The sequence below is a fragment of the Elephas maximus genome, chromosome 8 (genome assembly GCF_024166365.1).
Source record: "Elephas maximus indicus isolate mEleMax1 chromosome 8, mEleMax1 primary haplotype, whole genome shotgun sequence".
Classification (NCBI taxonomy): Eukaryota; Metazoa; Chordata; class Mammalia; order Proboscidea; family Elephantidae; genus Elephas; species Elephas maximus.
Window position 1 is genome coordinate 46,622,801 of NC_064826.1, and position 18,715 is coordinate 46,641,515.

The window sequence follows — 18,715 nt, forward strand, 5'->3', positions numbered from 1 at the left end:
CATCAAAAACCCCCATCTCTGCTGCACAGCTGAAACAGTTACAGTCTGCCAACAGCTGTCTATTCTACTGAAATCAACAGCTACTGAAGCCAGCTTCAGGGCTGGGGGTGCAGTAAAATATACACAAGTACTTAGCTTTTGCCAAGAGCGCCATTCTTCTCTGGTTCTGGAGGTGTGAGTAGACTGTGCGGCTGGCTGTTTCTCCTTGAGGAAACTGCGGCCGAGTGCTACCAGCAGCCCGCCGCAGCCACTCTTGAGAATGGTACCTGAAGGATCCTGGGGATTCAGGTCCGGCAACTCCTCTCTGCTTCTGAACCATCTATCTCCCCTCCTGCCGCTTGGTCCGTTTTCTAACTTTGCCTTTGATGTTCAGGGCTTCTAGCTTGTCATAAATGTAATCATTTCACTTGTTTTTTTTCAGGTCTTTGTTGTAAGAGGGTTCACCAGAAGTGTCTGGCTACTCCGCCATCTTGGTCCCATCTCTGTTTTTTTTTTTTTTTTTTGGTGAGTTAGCATTTTGTTCTACATTTTTCTCCAGCTCTGTCTGGGACCCTCTATTGCAATCCCTGTCAGAGCAGTTGATGGTGGTAGCCGAGTACTGTCTAGTTGTGCTGGACTGAGTCTGGTGGAGGCTGTGGTACTTGTGGACCATTAGTCCTTTGGACTAATCTTTCCCTTGTGTCTTTTGTTTTCTTCATTTTCCCTTGCTCCAGACAGGGTGAGACCAGTGGAGTGTTTTAGGTGGCCACTCGCAAAGTTATCCAGGACTTTCAATCCAGGAGCCATTTAGCCTAATGAAGAACAACCTCTCTGCCTAAACCAGAGGGTCTTAACCTGGGAGCCAGTGGGAACATGGATGGGATCCATGGGTTCCCTGAATTTTGGTGGGGAAAAACAATCATCTCTCTTTTCACTAAGTTCTAACTAAAGTGTACTAAAAACCAGAGTAGTATTAGCAGTCCTGGGGACTTTTTCAAGGAGCCCTGGTGGCACAGTGGTTAAGGGCTAGGCTGCTAACTGAAAGGTCGGCAGTTTGAACCCATTAGCTACTCTGAGGGAAAAGATGTGGCAGTCTGCTTTGTAAAGATTACAGCCTAGGAAACCCTACGGGGCAGTTCTACTCTGTCCTGTAGGGTCACTGATTTGGAATCTACTCCACAGCAATAGGTATGGGGCTTTTTCACCCAGGTAAATCACAAATATTTTCTTATCACATTACAGTTGTTACAGATATTTTGAAGTGCCATTTACACTCAATCATGGCTTCAAAATCACAGTAGTTAGTAGGCCTGACAGAAGAGCTTATTATTTAATGTTAATAAAGAAGCACATATATTACTATTCTGTGCATTTGATTTTTTAAAAATATTTTGAAAAGAAATTTTTGATAATTATATATTTCAATGGAATTAGCTGCCTTTGTAATCATATGCATTTTATTTTATGCATTTAAAAATGTTAAGCTGCAAAAGGGTCCATAGACTTCACCAGACCCACAAAATCAAAAACAAAAAAACTTAGAGACCCTAGCTCAATTCCCATTTTTGGTGTTTGTTAACTTCATCACATGGATTTAAGAAAATTGAACAATATGCTTGGACAAGGGGTGTAGACCCAATGTGAAGTCTCCCAAACTTAGAATTCTGTTTCATGTACCACTTTTGTCAGATGATATCCATTCCATTAAGTGGCAGGAGATAGTAAAAACTCCATAAAAACAATTAGTATGTTATTATTATCTGGGGGTAGTAGTAGTGATAATGGAAACCCTAGTGGTGTAATGGTTAAGAGTCTGGCTGCTAACCAAAAGGTCAGCAGTTCGAATCCACCAGGGGCCTCTTGGAAACCCTATGGAGCAGTCCTACTCTGTCCTTTAGGGTCACTATGAGTTGGAATCGACTCAGTGGCAAGGGTTTTTTTTTTTTTGGCTTAGTAGTAATAATAATACATCTGTTGTTAAAGCTTCTACCAAGTCCCTGGTGATTTGAATCATCAAAATCACTCTCAAGATATTACAATTACATCTATGTTCTTATTTAATCATCACACCTCTAAAAGAGTAAATATGATCACATCCATTTCACAGATGAGAAAACTGAGGCTCAGAAAAGGTAGAGGCCTCTCAGTTGATCAGGGTCAAAAAAAAAAAAAAAAAAAAAGATAGCATTATCACTTCCACTCAGCAGTTGGAGAAACAATCTCTGAGTTTAGGGAAGTTGATTACTGAGTCACGGCTGGGATTCAAATCCAATTTGGTCAGATTCCAAAACCTTGTGTATTTTCCATTGGGTTGTGCTGCCTTCCTCACTTTCCTCTCTCCAAATTACAGAGCTGAAAGATTGTTAGAAATACTTCCCCACCCCACCTCCTGCCTCAGGAATATTGTAATTGCTCAGTTGAGTCACAGAGTACATGCACTCAAGGGAGAAGAAGATACAGCATCTCCAAGATCTTTCCAAACTTTGGCACAGCTCAACTCAGGGCCCCAGGAGAGGAGGCGTGTCTTTGGGATATTAGTGCTGCTTTCTCCTTGAAGGCCACTGCCCACCCAGCCACTGGGGGATACAAAAGGCTTCCCCTTCTGTTCTGTGGAAGCTCATGTACACAGCCACAGCCAGAGAACAATGTGTATTTTGAATCAAATAATTCACTATGGAATGGGAATTGTTATATAATGTGATTTTCAAATTTTAGGAGTAAGTTCAATTAATGGTTAATGCTTGCATTTCTTATTTCCCACTTATGTGAAGCTAAGCTTTATTATTCATTTGTGGGCTTCTGGGGCAGAGAGGCATTTTCTCCTTGCTGTTTATTCTTTTTGCTTTCTTATTTGCTGTTAAACCACTGCAGATCACAAACCAAGAGCATGTTGTACACTCCCATTACAAAAGCAAGCAGTAGTGGGAGTTCTTGTACTTTTAAGAAATGCCTGCCTTTGGAGAGCTTGGAAAATTGCCAAACGTGTCCAAACTTCAAGTGCTTGCACAGAAGTGCAGGCTCGTCCTAATTACCCTCCTATTTTCTGGAAGCTCTCATTTTGGTCATTGTGGTAATGCCATGTTTAATCTGTTTCAACTCCAGTCAGATTGATAGCCTCTGATGTAGTTTTATTCTTCTCATATGTTGCCCACTCATTTGCCAACTGTTCTTAACCAGTTTTTAAGCTCTGCATATCAGTCTTCCTTTAACTATAATAATAAAACTGTTATTTACAAAATCATGCATATTCAAATCTATTGTTTTCCAAACAATTTATCAAGCCTATTTTAAAAGCTTCTTATGTTCTACTTTGCTTTCATTCTGCCCCAGTTCCTTCTAAATGATTGAATCTTAAGTATGCTCACGTAACAGTTAATCCCTATTTAAATATTTGCAAACTGTTTGTTCCTTGCAGACATTTTGTACATTATTTTGGTGTTTCAAAGAGAAAACCTCAATGCAGCAAGAAAGCAAACTCTGTAACTTTGGTTCCGAAAGCAAACTAACTTCCAAACAATATGAATTCACTCCCCCAAAGCTTTATCCCAGTCAGCTTTCCTGAAAATCTAGGGAAATCTTTAATTGATCTTTACTTGAAATATAACTATGCATTGTCTGATATACTGCTGCAACCTCCTGTTCTTAACAGGGAGAAAGTTAACCATAACGTTAAACTGTTGACCATTTGCAAGGAGAGAGGATTAATTTACACTATTCTCTTTGTCACAGAGGCTTAAGAAAGAAGTGAGAAAAATAACTAAAGCTAAGCTTTTTTCTTCCTCTCTTCTCTTGCCTTGTCTTTTCAGGAACTTCCACAATTTACAGAACCTTAGTTTGGCTTATTGCAGAAAGTTCACAGACAAAGGTTTACAGTACCTGAATTTAGGGAAAGGATGCCACAAGCTCACCTATCTGGACCTTTCCGGCTGCACCCAGGTTTGTCCTTCAGTCTTCTCTTTCCTGCAGCAGATCATGAAGGAGTCCTCCGGAGAACAGGCTGCATCCAGCACTCATGTTGTGCTAATGCTGTGCACAGCCTGCAGCACACTTCTCCAGAGGTTTTAAATTACATGGCCACAGCTGCTTAAATTTTCCCCAGGAATACTATAGGCTCTTGGCTTCCTTCCATCCAAGTGTCACATCGACAAACAGGCAAATCTCATTGGATGAGGAATCCCCTTCTGTGTAGACACTCTGAGTACAATTCTAAGACTGGAGCCCAAATCTTGAAGATTGTAGAGTTGCTACCAAGATATAAACAAAGGAAAACCTTTTTGGAGGAAGGATCGATCAGCAAAGAACTTGCTGAAAAGGCAATTAGCTCTCACATGGGCTTTCAAAAGGTGGATAGTATTGGGGAAAGTGCTACAAGTGATAAATGTGAGAAAGGAAATGTAAAAAAAATTACAATAAAAAATGTATTCCATCCTTGGTTAAATAACATGAGGATTTGAGATCTGCGTGGGAAACATTTTAAGTCTGAGGGGACAGGATTCAGGAAAATTAGGCAGAACACAGACTGGCGTTGTGGAGGAGAGGGCATGGTATTTTGGAAGAGGTTACTGCCTTATTGGTAGTTACTTCTGCTCATGACTCTTTTAACTTCATTGTTTCCACCTCTCTGTGTATTTTATTACTATTGGTGTCACAGTATGTTCATCATTCTGAGAATAATATAATGCGTAGTACAGGTGACAATTGGCTGAAATATTAATGGGTACCATTGTTGAGTCATTACTCTATGGCAGTTGCTGTGCTGAGTGCTTTACACAGATCAGATTTACTCCTCATCTAAGTGCTGTGTAGTATGTATTTATTATGTCTGTTTTACAAATTAGGAACTAAGGCTCAGAGCAGTTGGTTGAATAAATTTCTCAACATTGCACAGCTGGCAAAAGCACATAGTACTGGTACAGTTGTAAGTTACAACTGCTAGCATCTATGATGATATTCAGGACTCTTTTTATTTTAATTTTTTAAATTGTGCTTTAGGTGAAAGTTTACAGCTCAAGTTAGTTTTTTATACAAAAATTTATACACACATTTTTATGTGACCCTAGTTGCTTTCCCTATAATGTGACAACACACTCCCCCTTTTCACCCCAGATTTCCTATGTCCATTCAACCAGCTCCTATTGTTCAGGACTCTTGGAGACAAAAGTTTTGGCCTTAGTTCTCTTTCATTTCCAGCTCTTGAGATGTGATTTTTAGTAATAGACTTGATGTTAAAATATTCTGCTGTCACAAAATAATGCAGTTGTTCTGTGGAGCTTGTTCAAAATGGGGTTTTTTAATCAATATTTATATACATTTCTTCTTAGACTTAATTTATAGAAAAAACTTAAAAATACATCTTTTATCTAAGACATTTCCAAATCCTTCATAGTTATTTTTTGGTAACGTTGATACTTAAGGTTGTGTCATGCTTAAAAAAAAAAACCAAACCAAACCTGTCGCAGTAGAGCCGATTCCGACTCATAGCAACCCCAGTATTCATTTTTTTGTTCCCCTTGGAGTCAGCTCCCTTGAGATTAGTTGCAGAGGAAGGAGGTCCTGTTTCATGTCTGCCCCTCAGGCAACCTCCTGGCCTCTTCTCCTCACCACTCTCAGTTGATACCATCACTTTGCTGCTGATTTAAAACTGGACTTGATGGACTTCAGCCTTCCACCCCAGAGCTATACTTTATGGTGGTCTTGGTGTGGTGGGGGGAAAGCATGGGGAAATTGAACATGGGGCAGTTTTATTTCCCTAAAGGATCTATAACCCCACCTTTAATGTCCCTCCATTATGACCATATATAAAGCAGTATAGGTCTATGAGACTTCACCGTAGGATATAGGAAATTAAAATGAGTATATATGTAATAAAGAAGCCCCGATAGCACAGTGGCTAAATGCTCAGCTGATAACCGAAGGGCTGGCAGTTTGAACCCGTCAGCTGCTCCACAGGAGGAAGATGTGGCAGTCTGCTTCTGTAAAGATTACAGCCTTGGAAACTGTATGGGGCAGTTCTACTCTGTCCTGTAGGGTTGTTAAGGGTCAGAATGGACTCAACAGTAATAGGTTTGGTTTGTTTTTTGATAAATATGTAACATGGAGTCCTGGTGACACAACAGTTAAGTGTTCAGCTGTTAACCAAAAGGTTGGTGATTTGGACCCACCCAGCAGGCTCTGTGAGAGGAAGACCTGGTGATCTACTCCTGCCGTAAAGATTACAGCCTAGGAAACCCTACGGGCTCTACTCTGTCTCATGGGGTCACTGTGAGTTGAAATTTACTTGACAGCACCTCACAACGACAACACATATGACAATTTAAAACTGTATGCTTCATATGATTTTTCCCAGCCTAAAGGAAAAGCACCTAAGAAATTGAGATTTTACAGGAGAATGTCCCTTCATGGATGCATCCCAGTTCTTAATCATTTTCCTCTGTTAACTGGTCCACATTCCTCTATAGGAATGATCCTTCTTTAAATCTTCATAATGAAAACCTCTACCTGCCTTTTGAGATAGCGCAATTGTTACCCATGGATGTTGGCCTTGATTCAATGCCCATATTTCACATTAATCTTGTTAGTATTTGTATCAATTAAGAAACTTTCAGCAGCAATGAAAAGAAACCCAATTCCAAAGAGCTTAAACAATAAGGATATTTTTTAGTATCTCATATAACAAGAAGTTCAGAGGTAAGTGGCTCCAGGATTAATTGCTTCATTGGTTTGACATCTTCATCAAGGACTCAGATTCTTTTCATCTTTGTTACTTGGGGGAGGTAGCTGCTCTAACAACCAAAAAACCCAGTGATTTAACACAACTGAATCCCATTTCTTACTCAGTTTGTTGCTCAACACGGGCGTTTGGCAGGTGCCCCTCCATGGGTGAATCAGGGATCCAGGCTCCTTCTATCTTGTAACTCTTTATCCTATAGGGCTTCAGAGTTCTCTGCTGAGTCCTTGGCTTCTTGCCAGCAGATAGGAGTGGAGGATTATAAGAAAGGTTTTTGTTTTGTTTTGCTTTTACAAACTAGGCCTAGAGATTGCATACATCACTTCCTTTCACACTCCATTGGCTAAGATTCAGCCTTTGTGGTCAATTAGTGTGTTCAGGAGGAAAAGGAGACAGATTCCTGAACAACCAGTCAGTTTTGTCCTCTGCATGTTGGCTTTGCTTCTAATGATCGTAAGATGGGTACCACATTCCAGGCTTCACACCAGATACAACAATGTCCACCAGAGAAAAAGAAATGGCATTTTCTTCATGTGTCTTTTTTGTGTGTGCGTGTATCTCTTTTTGAGAGTGAAAGACCTTTCTGAGACACCTGTCAGAGAACTTCCCCCTTGATAACTCACTGGTCACTTTTTAGCCACATGCCCATCCTTAAAGCAGTTACTGGCAATGCAAAGGAATGACCACAGTTGGCATAAACTATTCACAATGTGTCTTTGAGCTGGGAATGCAATCATCTTCCCTAAGGGGTGAATTACTGCACAAAATTGAGGTTCTGTTGACAAGGAAGAAGGGGAGAAGTGTTGTTGAGTATGTAACTACCTCTTGTCTCCCCAAATCTAAGTTATTCAGTCCAGAACAATACTCTTGGGGACTCTAGTGGAAGAGTCTAGGACAGGCTTTACTTCTTCACTCTATTTCCCTTCAGAAGCACCCCACAGTGCAACTTATCTCCTTGTTCTTCTCAGTTTCCAGGGAGTAATTGCTATAGCAACAACACATAACATATACACAAACACACCTAAACACTTTCAAAGGATAGATATTAATTCTTAGACATAGTAAAGTGCAAATCCAAGGTTTCAAATAGGTGGCCTACTGCCCAGATCTGCATACAAAGAACACAGAGATATTTTAGCCTGCACAGTCTATCTTTAAATTTTGAACTGACATTTAAAATTTGGGAGACCACATAAAACCCTAGATTTCAAACTTCTCTTGAAAAGTTGAAAGAACTAGTGAAATTGGGCCTCCATTCTCGTATGGCAGCAATGGCACTCTTGCCCCCTTGAGATGGAGCAAATCTCTTTAGTTTTCCCCCCTGTGCTCCACTCAGCAATGCCCACACATGCACTTATACCTGGACTGCTATCACTTAACTGCATTACCTGCTTGCTTGGCCTTAATTGCTTGGCCTCAATAGATATTTGAGTTTGGACTAAATGTGTTAAAAGGAACAGAATTCTTTTCTTAATTGCTCCTTAATTTGTAAGGCACTCCCAAACTACAATGAAGTTAGTATTTCACATCATTATACAAAACAATGTTAGTTTCTTTAGCTCATTGCTCTTCCATTTCCACATGTTTATTTAATAATTCAAGAGACTTAACTGTAGGTATCAGGTGGTTTCCAGGCAGTGAAAATTGTGCCATTTGAGACTGAGCCCCTTTAGACCCTTTGGGTATAAGAAATGGGCTTATTACTGAACCATAAAAACACCCATTGCTGTTGAGCCAATTCCAACTCATAGCAACCCTATACGACAGGGTAGAACTGCCCTGTAGAGTTTCCAAGGCTGTAATCTTTATGGACACATCTTTCTTCCACCAAGCATTTGGTGGGTTTGAACTGCTAACTTCTCAGCAGCTGAGCACTTTAGCCACTGCATCACCAGGGCTCCTTTATTGAATCATGGATATCTCAATAGTGGCTGCTCCCGTTTCTTCAGAAAAAAACCCATGAGGTTGGATGTTACTGCTTCTGAGCAACGTCTTAAGTCCTTTGAGGAGGCTCCATCTACCTCCCCAGCTCTGTAAGGGTTAGTTTCAAAGAAGGAAAATTTATAGTTCACAGGTTTTTAAGGTTCTCCCCTTTAACTAAGAAGTTCCATCTTGGAAACTGAAATCAATTTTTGTCACATAAGTTTGGTATTTCACAGTAGGAAGTCATGTGTTAACACATCCGACCAAGTGAAAAAGGCCCTAATAAAACAAAAAAGACTTGAGAATAGAAGATTACACCTAAATGTTTTCACTGTTGTTTACTGAGTACCTGCTGAATACTGGGAAGCCTGAGGAATCGAAGATGAATAAAACAATCAACTCTATCTTCCAGTAGCTCTGGAGTAACATAAACGAAATAGGTCGAAGACTAAACTTTAATATAGTCACTGTTGACCAAAAAAGGAAAGCTTTATTTGTACAATATTGTGAAAAAATTTTAACAGGACTTGTTAGAAAAGGAAATAAATGGGTGAAGGAGAGCTGCAAAGAAGACTGAAAATCAATTACATATGTTTCAGAAATATTCTGCATTCTTTTTAGATTGATTAAACACTTTAGGTGCATTAAGTAATGTAACTGATTTTCTAATGAATACCGAACTTACACATGCACCTGAGTGTTGTAATATTTGATGAAGTTGAGGTGATGCTTCTGCTCTGGCTTCATCTCTTCGAAAAAATCTCTTCTACACTCAGCCCCCAGGAAGGCTAGAGGGGCTTTTGTAGCCAGTGCAAACATCTAGCCGTACACTTTGCACTTTGTCTTATCTTTATTTCTTTTTAAAAATTCTTTGGCTTTTTTTTCCTCCTTACAAGTTTAGTGCAGAAAATTTTGAAAATATATATAAGAAAAAATTTAAATTAGCCAGAAATTTCACCAGCCAGAAGTAATGAATGCTATTAGTATTGGGGTATAACTTTCTGGTCTTATTTCTAGGAATGTCTACACTTTTTTTTTTTTAATTAAATTGTATTATAGCATACAAACACATTTCATTTAACATACTTTAAAGTGAACATCTCTATGTCATTAAATATTTTTCTGTAAATTAATTTTACTGGCTATGTAGGAGTCCATTATATCAAAATACCAATATTTATTTAACCATTCAATATTAGCAGATCAATTTTTGCTATCATAAATAACCTGTGAGGATAATTCTTGCAGACATCTTTGCATCCCTATCTTACAACTATGCCATTTTCTTTGGTACAAACTTCTAGCTGTGAAACTTGAAACTCATCACAGGCTCATATTCTATGATAAACTGAAATTTGTTGCTTTGAGTATGCTTGTGACTGGTTAGAAAGCAATCCTTAAAACCCAAGAAGCCAGATTAAATCTGCTTCCAGTTTTGCTGACACTGGAAATGTTAAAATGATGGTAACACTCAAAGCAATAATAATGGTTTATCAGTAGTCCTTATACTGCTGAATCTCTCTGGGACCCACAAAGTTAAAGGTAGGCTGTGTAAGCTGCAAACTGGATGACTCCAAGGTCATATCAGTTGATTCTAGGCTACGTGAATTTCCATCTCCCTGAACTGGGAGACAGAGATCATGGAAGGTCTTACTTGTTCACCCCTGGGGTTTGTGGTAGGGGTGGGAGAAAGCCACCTAGACATGTCCAGGAATGAATGTGCTAGCCAAATTGAATAGATATTGCATAAGCAAAGAAGAGTGGAAAAGAGTTTCTTATTCATTTCCTTTCTTTCTTTTTTGCACTACAGAAGGTAGTTTGATAGCAAAAGGAGCCCGAACTGGAATTATAAGACCTGGAATCTAGTACCTTGGTTTTTCTGTCCCAGTTTCCTAATCTGTAGAATGGCTAGGTTGGGCTGGGTGATCTCTGAAGTCTTTTTCAGCTTTAGAATTTTCTTTCAATATGGTGACTAACCAAATAACCAAGGAAGGAACAAGATTGCGGCAGGGTGGGGTAATGAATTTTGTTTTGGAAAAACAGAATTTTCAGTTTGTGTGATAAACCTAACCCAATGCCATCCAGTCGATTCCGACTCATAGTCAGACCCCTATAGGGTCACTATGAGTCGGAATCGACTGGACAGCACTGGGTTTGGTTTTGGTTTTGGTGATAAACCTGAGTGTAAATGACAAGGAACTGATTGTAAGCAGAAATCTGGTCCTAGGAATACAGGTAGGAGTGGAAGTAGATTTGGGAATTTATTGATGAGGAGTAATTGGAACAATTATGTGACCAGCTAAACCATTTGTAAATAAGCAGATTATGTATCAAAGTGAATCAGCAATAGTTAAACTTGATATTATAGTGCACTTACATTTAGTTGATTCCATATTCCTTTATTCTATATTTTAATGAAAGGTAATAATAATTGCTACCATGTCTTGGGTTTGACTGTGTGCTAGGTGTTGAGGTAAATGCTTTACATTATTATCTCATTTAATCTTTACAAATAACTCTATGAAGCAGGTATCATTATTCCCACTTTAGATGTGTGGAAGCTGAGCAATGAATGTCATGCTGGTAAATGTTTAACCGTTGGCTCATGGCAGGGGAAGGGGGGCTCAGGGGATGATTTGTAACGTTTGCCATTTTCCGTGGTATAAATACTCTCACTGTGGCTTATTTCAAGCTACTGGCAGGGTCACTGAACAGAGAGTTGGGAAGAGATACGTAGTCAAAATCCCCAAAACCAAACCCACTGACGTCGAGTCGATTCTGACTCATAGCGACCCTGTGGGACAGAGTAGAACTGCCCTATAGGACTTCCAAAGTTGTAAATCTTTACAGAAGCAGACTGCCACATCTTTCTCCAGAGGAGGGGCTGGTGCATTTGAACTGCCAACCTTTTGGTTTAGTAGCCAAGTGCTTAACCAGTGTGCCACCAGGGCTCAGATGCATGGTAACACCCAGTTATATAGTATTCCACCATACGGCTACAATAGATGTAAATAACCTCAAGGGCATAGTAAACATGTAGTAAAAGAATAAAAAAGTGATGAATTTTGAGTATTTATTACCTTTGCTTTTAATGTAGTTTATTTAATTGTAAGTTTATATGATTTAATTTTTAACAATGGCTGTGTTTAACAACTGGCTTGCAGAGTTTCTGAAAATTTAACAATGTGCTCTCACAAGTCAGCTGTATACACCACTGGAACTGATGTAACGACAGAGTAGGGTAAATACCTACCCAAGGTCACACAGTTAGAAAATGTCTGGGCTGAGATTAGAACATTGACTCATGTGATTCTGAAGACCAGGCTCTTAACCACTAGACTACTTGGAAAATCACTTTATAAAACTATAAAGTGCTATACTGTATATGATTTTTTAAAAACAGCATTTTATTTTTGGATTTTGTATTTGAAAAAATGTTCTGTGGTCTCACTGCCGTTAGTGAGGAGGCATTCTAATGGAAGAGGCAGTTGAGTCAAAAAATCACAGTGCAATTCCTGTTTTTCTGGGTCAGTTGTTGTACCTCAGTTTCCCTGTTAAAGGAATGCTTTGTGTCTTTTCTGAGCCACACTTCAGCCTATATTTAAAAAAAAAAATGTATTAAAACCTTTTTATGTGCCTAATAAATAGGCCTTCTATAAATTTAAATAGGAGTTATAATTATTAATTTGGACACAAATTTATGTTGGCCATACTGAAAATAATAGCAAAGAGATATAACAAACACCCTATTGTTTAACATCCATAGCTTAATGTAATCTTTTGTAGGCAAAATATATAAGAATATTTATTATATTAAGTAGTAAAAATGAAACATCTGGCAACAATTTATAAATCTTGAAGAATCAGATGACAAAATGATGAGTCTCAGGGGAGTAAGATCATGTTTCCCACTCTTGGGAAAATGTTTGAAAACATTAGTGCTTTCGGAAAACCATACTTATTTTAGCTTCTTTCCTGTTCCCTATCTTAGGAAGAGATTTATACACAGCATTTCATAAACTGTTCACAAGGCTATTTTGGTCTTTGGACCTGCGTGAAGTATGTGGTTAAAATCGTAGCTGTAAAGCCAGCATCTACCTGAAGAAACTTAGACAAGCCAAAGTAACTTTGTGGATTACCGTGTTGTTAAAAAAATAAAGTATTACGGCTGTGGTTTTCTCTGTTATTAGGAGATAGAGCTCCATTATAATACAGGGGAAGCGGTGAGGGAAAGAACAAGATAGTGTACTCTAGACAAGTATGACATGGGCAGCCTGCCTCTGGCAGATGGCCACTCTGAGCCTTGGTGTGGTGAGAGCTGGCACACAGGCTTGCCTTCCTGGCATCTGTAGGCTTTCCTGATCTTGTGTTCTAGTTCCTCACTCACATGGGAAAATGGAATGATTTTTGCAACTTCGGGTGTCCAGTGTTTTTAGATAAATGCAGCAATCTTTAACAACTGACCCTATTGACCACCTCCTCCCACTTGACACTATGAATTCTAATTTTACATTTGACATCCAATTCATTCAACAACTACTCGAGACCAAGTTAACAAATCTTTGTTGCACTGTACTCTATGCCAGTTCCCTGCGTGCTGTAAAGTATACAATAATGGATCAGATGCTGCCAATGTCCTTGGCAGGGATGTTAGACATGTGCACAGTAACTATCATAGGAGCCAAAGGATGAAAAATGCCAAGTGAGAGCTATCGACGTCGGGGCTCTGAGATGTAAGAGAAAGGAATACCTCTACCTGACATGATCAGGGAGGGCTACCTGGAACAGTGAAGAGATAAGATCTTAGGTTGTAGAGGTGGTAGTGGCCATGAGGCATATATGGACCGGGAAACTACAGGATCATCCAAAGAGACAGGTTGGCAGGACCTCAAAAGGCATGATAACCAGGCGCCTCTTCCTGTCCGCACCAGAAAACATAATATCTGAGGGTCTGTCAAACCCTCTTAAGACAAATCCTGGAAGTGTTGCTGCTGAGGATGCTTGTGGCATATTTGAATGCAATAAAACAGAATGTTCCATATGTTTTGGGGGGTAAATTTTGTTATTCTCTCCAACATTTCATTTTACTTGCAAAGCTAGGCTCCTTTGAGGTCACTAAGAGGCTGTGAAGGAGATATTAAAAAAAAAATTTTTTTTTTTTTGGAGATATGGATATGACTAAAGTCATCATATTACCCATTAGTCACTGGTTACTGTGATGTTAGAGTGAGAGAAACAGCTGGAAATGGAAAAAGAGCACAACTTGGACCATGTTTACCTATGATGGATATTTCTAGCTGTCATAGAGTGTCTGGCCCTGCACGTATCTTTTTTTTCTGTGTTACTGAACTGTACAGATTCAGAGACAATGTTACAAAGGAGTGGAAAGTGGAAGATGGGTAAGAAGGTATCTCTGTCTTAAGTTCCTTCCTTATTTTTACCACCTTGGAGGGGCAAAGAGGGAATTTGAACTAGACCTGGTGCTTAGCACTTTTGTCTTCATTTTGCGTGGATCACTGATAACTCATTTCCCTCACAGACAGCCCTGTCCCATCCTGCTCATTGGTTAAGACCCACCCAGAGACAGCTGGAGAGAATTTTCCTGTGATCACCAAAGCTCCTTGCCCCCATCGGCAGCAGTAGCTGCCTGCTGGGACTTGAGGTTGGAATGCATTGGTGAGGCCAGTTTCTGCAACGTCCTAACCAGTGAGGGCGTAACCAGCAAAGGGCAGAGTGGCAGGGCTTTGGTTTGTGTCAAAATTGAGGCAAAATCACTTTACAACTAAACAAATAGATACTGGATCTGTAGTATTGTAAGAATCCAACAAAGAAAATGCACAGCTGTGGCAAGGTCTGGAATTTTAACATGGTAAAATATTTTGCTTTTTCCATTAGAGAGGAATTTTTTATTTCAGACTTATATCCCCATTATTTCAGTAAAGAGAAAGGACAACTAATAGTTGCTCGGCCTAAAAGATTCTGGCAGGATTATTAGAGTCATAAAATGTTAGCCAAACATCTTTTTGGGTATTCTAATATAAACTGCGTGGGGAACCAAGCATTTCATGCCAGGACAAAGCTAAAAAGCTCTTCTCAGTGTCCCCCCGCCCCACTTTTCTGAATACCATCTTATTGGTTGATAGCGCTGAGTTTTTTGCAGTGTTGGAAGGAATCACCCAGCTGTGGTTGTTTGCTACTATCATTTTTTCCCCCTTGTTCAGGGATCTCGTCATGAATGTGTTTCCAAGACAGCAAGAAAGAAAAGGTTATTTGTTCGTTTTGTGGAAGTCATCACTGGAGATGTTGGTGCTGTGAATGGACTAGAGTCTGAGATAAAGGAAGAATTGTTCTTGTCTGCAGAGACGTGTGTCATAATGGGAAGAGGTGGCCTCTAGCTTCAAGCCCTGGCCCTGCCACTGACTGCCTGTGGGGCTGAGGACAATCATTCCCTCATTCAGCAAGCACGAGTGTTGGCCCACTCTGAGCCACACATCTGTCCTACACTGGGGACACACGTGAGAAGTAGAGAAGGAATCTGCTGCTCTTAAATCATGCAACTTCCCTGAATAACATTTCTTTTTTTGCAGTAAGAGAGATGCACTAGAATGATCTCTAAAGATCCTCTGCCTCTAATTCTTGATTCGTTCATTTTCTGTGAGAGAACATGTGTCCAGAAGAACTGCAAGAGGAAACCTGGCATCGATGTTACATGCTAGACATTGTGTTAACTAGTTTTATATACATTACCTCATTTTGTTTTCTCAAAAATCTCCTAAAATAGGTACTCTTATGTCCATTTTTACAGATGAGGAAACGAGTAAAAGAGGCTGAGTCGCCTTTTGTTATGACTGTCTCAAACTCAGCTCTTCTGACTCTAAAACACAGAGTTCTCCCCTTCTGCTCTGTTCTCCACATTTTTGAATGTTTGCTTATTTCCCCTGGACTTTTCTTTGGGAGTGCTTGTGGAAAATTTACTCAAGAATTCATGGCAGTACAAAATATCTCATTCTTGCCTTATGGGTCCTCCATTAGTTCTCCCTCCCTCTTTACCTACTGAACTTTTCTAGCCCTGATGATGATCTTGTCTCTAAGCCAAGCCCAGTGTTTCCACTGCTTTGCCTTTGCTTGCACTCTACCTCCCACCTGGGATCCTTTACAATTTTTCTGTAGCCATGTTCTATACTCTTTCCCAGACTTTGTTTGCCTTATCTTCTAAACTTAATTTGTTCAGCCCCTGATAGTTATCCAACACACAGTAAAGAATTAAAAAAAGAACATAAGGTAAACTCTTTGAGGGACTTGCACAGATTATAGGAGTTATAAACCAAAATAAGGGGTTACAGCCTGTAGGTAAGAGAAGGAAACTAGCAGCGTAGGGCTGGGGTCATCAGGACTTGGGGACTAGTTAAGCCTTGATTAGATGAAAAGAGAAAGGAGCTGGGGGAGGTACCAGGTTAGACAAAAAGCAGGTAAGTCCGGTAAGTGTCAAGGAAGGTGAGGGGTCTTTGTGGCTGGAGCAGCAGGGTTTGAAGATCACTGGAAGCTGGAATGGGACACTTGAACTGGATGTTATTATTGAAGAATGTTAATCAAGACGAGTGCTGGTTTAAGAATTTGAATGCCTGCGTTCTCTATCAATTTGTAATTTGGGGATAATCAACCACAGGACCTAAGCCTCCCTATCCTCACCTACTGGAGGTTACTAGTCTATAGGAGAAGTCTAAACTCAGAATAGCACGCTGCTTCTCCTACTGTTTCTGCCTCTAGCCATTTTGTAATCTGTCATTCTGTGTGGGTAGTCAGTTATGAGCAGAGAGCATTTACAGCAGTGCATGATGGAATATCACATATCTGTGAGAACTCTAAAGGTGCTGAACATAATTTTTCCCAAAGCTATGTAAAATTTAAGTTACACGTTTTAAATCATACACTTGCATTAAAAAAATGGAATTTTCCCATAATAATTTAGTAACTTAACATTAAAAGGTTGAAGTTCCCTAATTAAATATTTGGGACTGGGACATTAAGGGAATGGAACAAGTACCTTAGGGGGTTTGAAGGAGAAGGTTGGGTATAACTGCTCTGAATTCACAGGGTCCATGGACGGAGACTGCTAAGTGAACTCTGTGTTTTCAGTGCAGCTCATTAGCAAATTCCTTGGGAACTGCATCTTCCAGGGCAGGCTATGGATACTGCCACCCCACTCCTTGACTAGTTGTTTTTTAGACATTGCACTCTGGAGTGGAAGCAGACAAGAAATAATTGATGGAGGAAAAGCAATGAGCTGTCAAGAAGCAGCATTCCCACAATATCAAAAAGATGGAAACAACCTAGATGACCATCAACAGATGAATGAATAGACAAACTGTGGTAGACAAACACAATGGAGTATTACGCAACTATAAAGAACAACGATGAATCTGTGAAGGATCTCATAACATAGATGAATCTGGAGGGCATTATGCTGAGTGAAATAAGTCAATCAAAAAAGGAGAAATATTGTATGAGACCACTACTGTAAAAACTCACGAAAAGGTTTATTTATACACAAAATGAAACAATCTTTGATGGTTACGAGGGAGGGAAGGAGTGGGGATGGAAAAACACTTGATAGATGATAGATAAGTGGTAACTTTGGTGAAGGGTAAGACAGTACACAATACTGGGGAAGACAGCACAAGCTGTACAAGGCAAGCTCATGGTAGCTCCACAGACACAACCAAACTCCCTGAGGGACCAAATTGCTAGCCTGAGGGCTGTGGGGACCGTGGTCTCAGGGAACATCTAGCTCAATTTGCATTTAGTTTATAAAGAAAATGTTCTGCGTTCTACTTTGGTGAGTAGTGTCTGGGGTCTTAAAAGCCTGTGAGCAGCCATCTAGGATACTCAACTGGTCTCACCCCTTCAGGAGCAAGGAAAAATGAAGAAAACTAAAGACACAAGGGAAAAATTAGTCCAAAGGACTAATGGACTACATCTACCATGGCCTGCACCAGACTGAGTCCAGTACAACTAGATGGTGCCTATCTAACACCACTGGCTGCTCTGACAGGGATCACAATAGAGGGTCCTGGACAGAGCTGGAGAAAAATGTAGAACAAAATTCTAACTTAAAAAGAAAGACCAGACTTGCTGGCCTGACAGAGACTGGAGAAACTCTGTGAGTATGGGCCCTGGACAGCCTTTCAGCTCAGTAATTAGGTCACTCCTGAAGTTCACCCTTCAGCCAAAGATTGAACAGGCCCATGGAACAAAACAAGACTAAAGGGGCACACCAGCCCTGGGGCAGGGACTGGAAGGCAGGAGGAAACAGGAAAGCTGGTAGTAGGGAACCCAGGTTTGAGAATGGAGAGTGTTGACATGTCATGGGGTTGTTAACCAATTTCATAGAACAATGTGTGTACTAATTGTTTGATGAAAAACTAGTTTTTTCTGTAAACCTTCATCTAAGTTCAACTAAAAAAAAAGAAAAGAAAAAAAAAAAGCAGCAGCATCCCGTATTAGAGTGCAAGCTGCCTAGCAGTCCAGGCCCTGTGTTTCTGAGAAGGAGAAAGAGTAGTTCCAACATCTTTTAGTAGGCCAGCACGTTTATGACTAAGCACGGGTGGGTCATTGGCAGTTGTTCTCAATTGTGTTCTGTAACCTTTGAAGGCAAGGGATGTTGTTAGGTGCCTCAGAGTCAGTTCTGACTCATAGTGACCATATGCACAACAGAATGAAACACTGCCTGGTCCTGCGCCATCCTCACAATTGTTTCCATGTTTGAGCCCGTTGTTGCAGCCACTGTGTCAATCCATCTTCTTCTTTTATACTGGCCCTCTACTTTACCAAGCATTGTGGTGCAGCTGCTGGTGGAAAGCAGTTTGGCAGTTCCACAAAAAGTGGTTGTGGGAGTAGTCAAAACAGCCTGGTACTGGTACAACAACAGGCACATAGACCAATGGAACAGAATTGAGAACCCAGATATAAATCCATCCACATATGAGCAGCTGATATTTGACAAAGGCCCAGTGTCAGTTAATTGGGGAAAAGACAGTCTTTTTAACAAAAGGTGCTGGCATAACTGGATATCCATTTGCAAAAAAA

General features: G+C 40.1%; 2 protein-coding genes across 6 annotated transcripts in view; one reads left to right on the top strand and one right to left on the bottom strand.

The window, feature by feature from the left end:
• Window positions 1-4,216, bottom strand: part of LRRC17 (leucine rich repeat containing 17) — a 56,747-nt gene extending 52,531 nt beyond the window's left edge. Inside the window, exon 1 of one of the 2 annotated variants that reach the window (XM_049893103.1) lies at window positions 3,888-4,216. The gene's annotated coding sequence lies outside the window, so the exon portion shown is untranslated. Of the gene's footprint in view, window positions 1-3,855 lie in introns of both variants that reach the window. The other variant, XM_049893104.1, reaches the window with a different exon arrangement.
• FBXL13 (F-box and leucine rich repeat protein 13) overlaps window positions 1-18,715 on the top strand; it is a 358,734-nt gene that overhangs the window by 194,227 nt on the left and 145,792 nt on the right. For all 4 annotated transcript variants that reach the window (XM_049893085.1, XM_049893086.1, XM_049893083.1 and 1 more), the window contains exon 12: window positions 3,786-3,915. In XM_049893085.1, coding sequence (XP_049749042.1) covers window positions 3,786-3,915 — 130 coding nt within the window. The remainder of the gene's footprint in view (window positions 1-3,785; window positions 3,916-18,715) is intronic.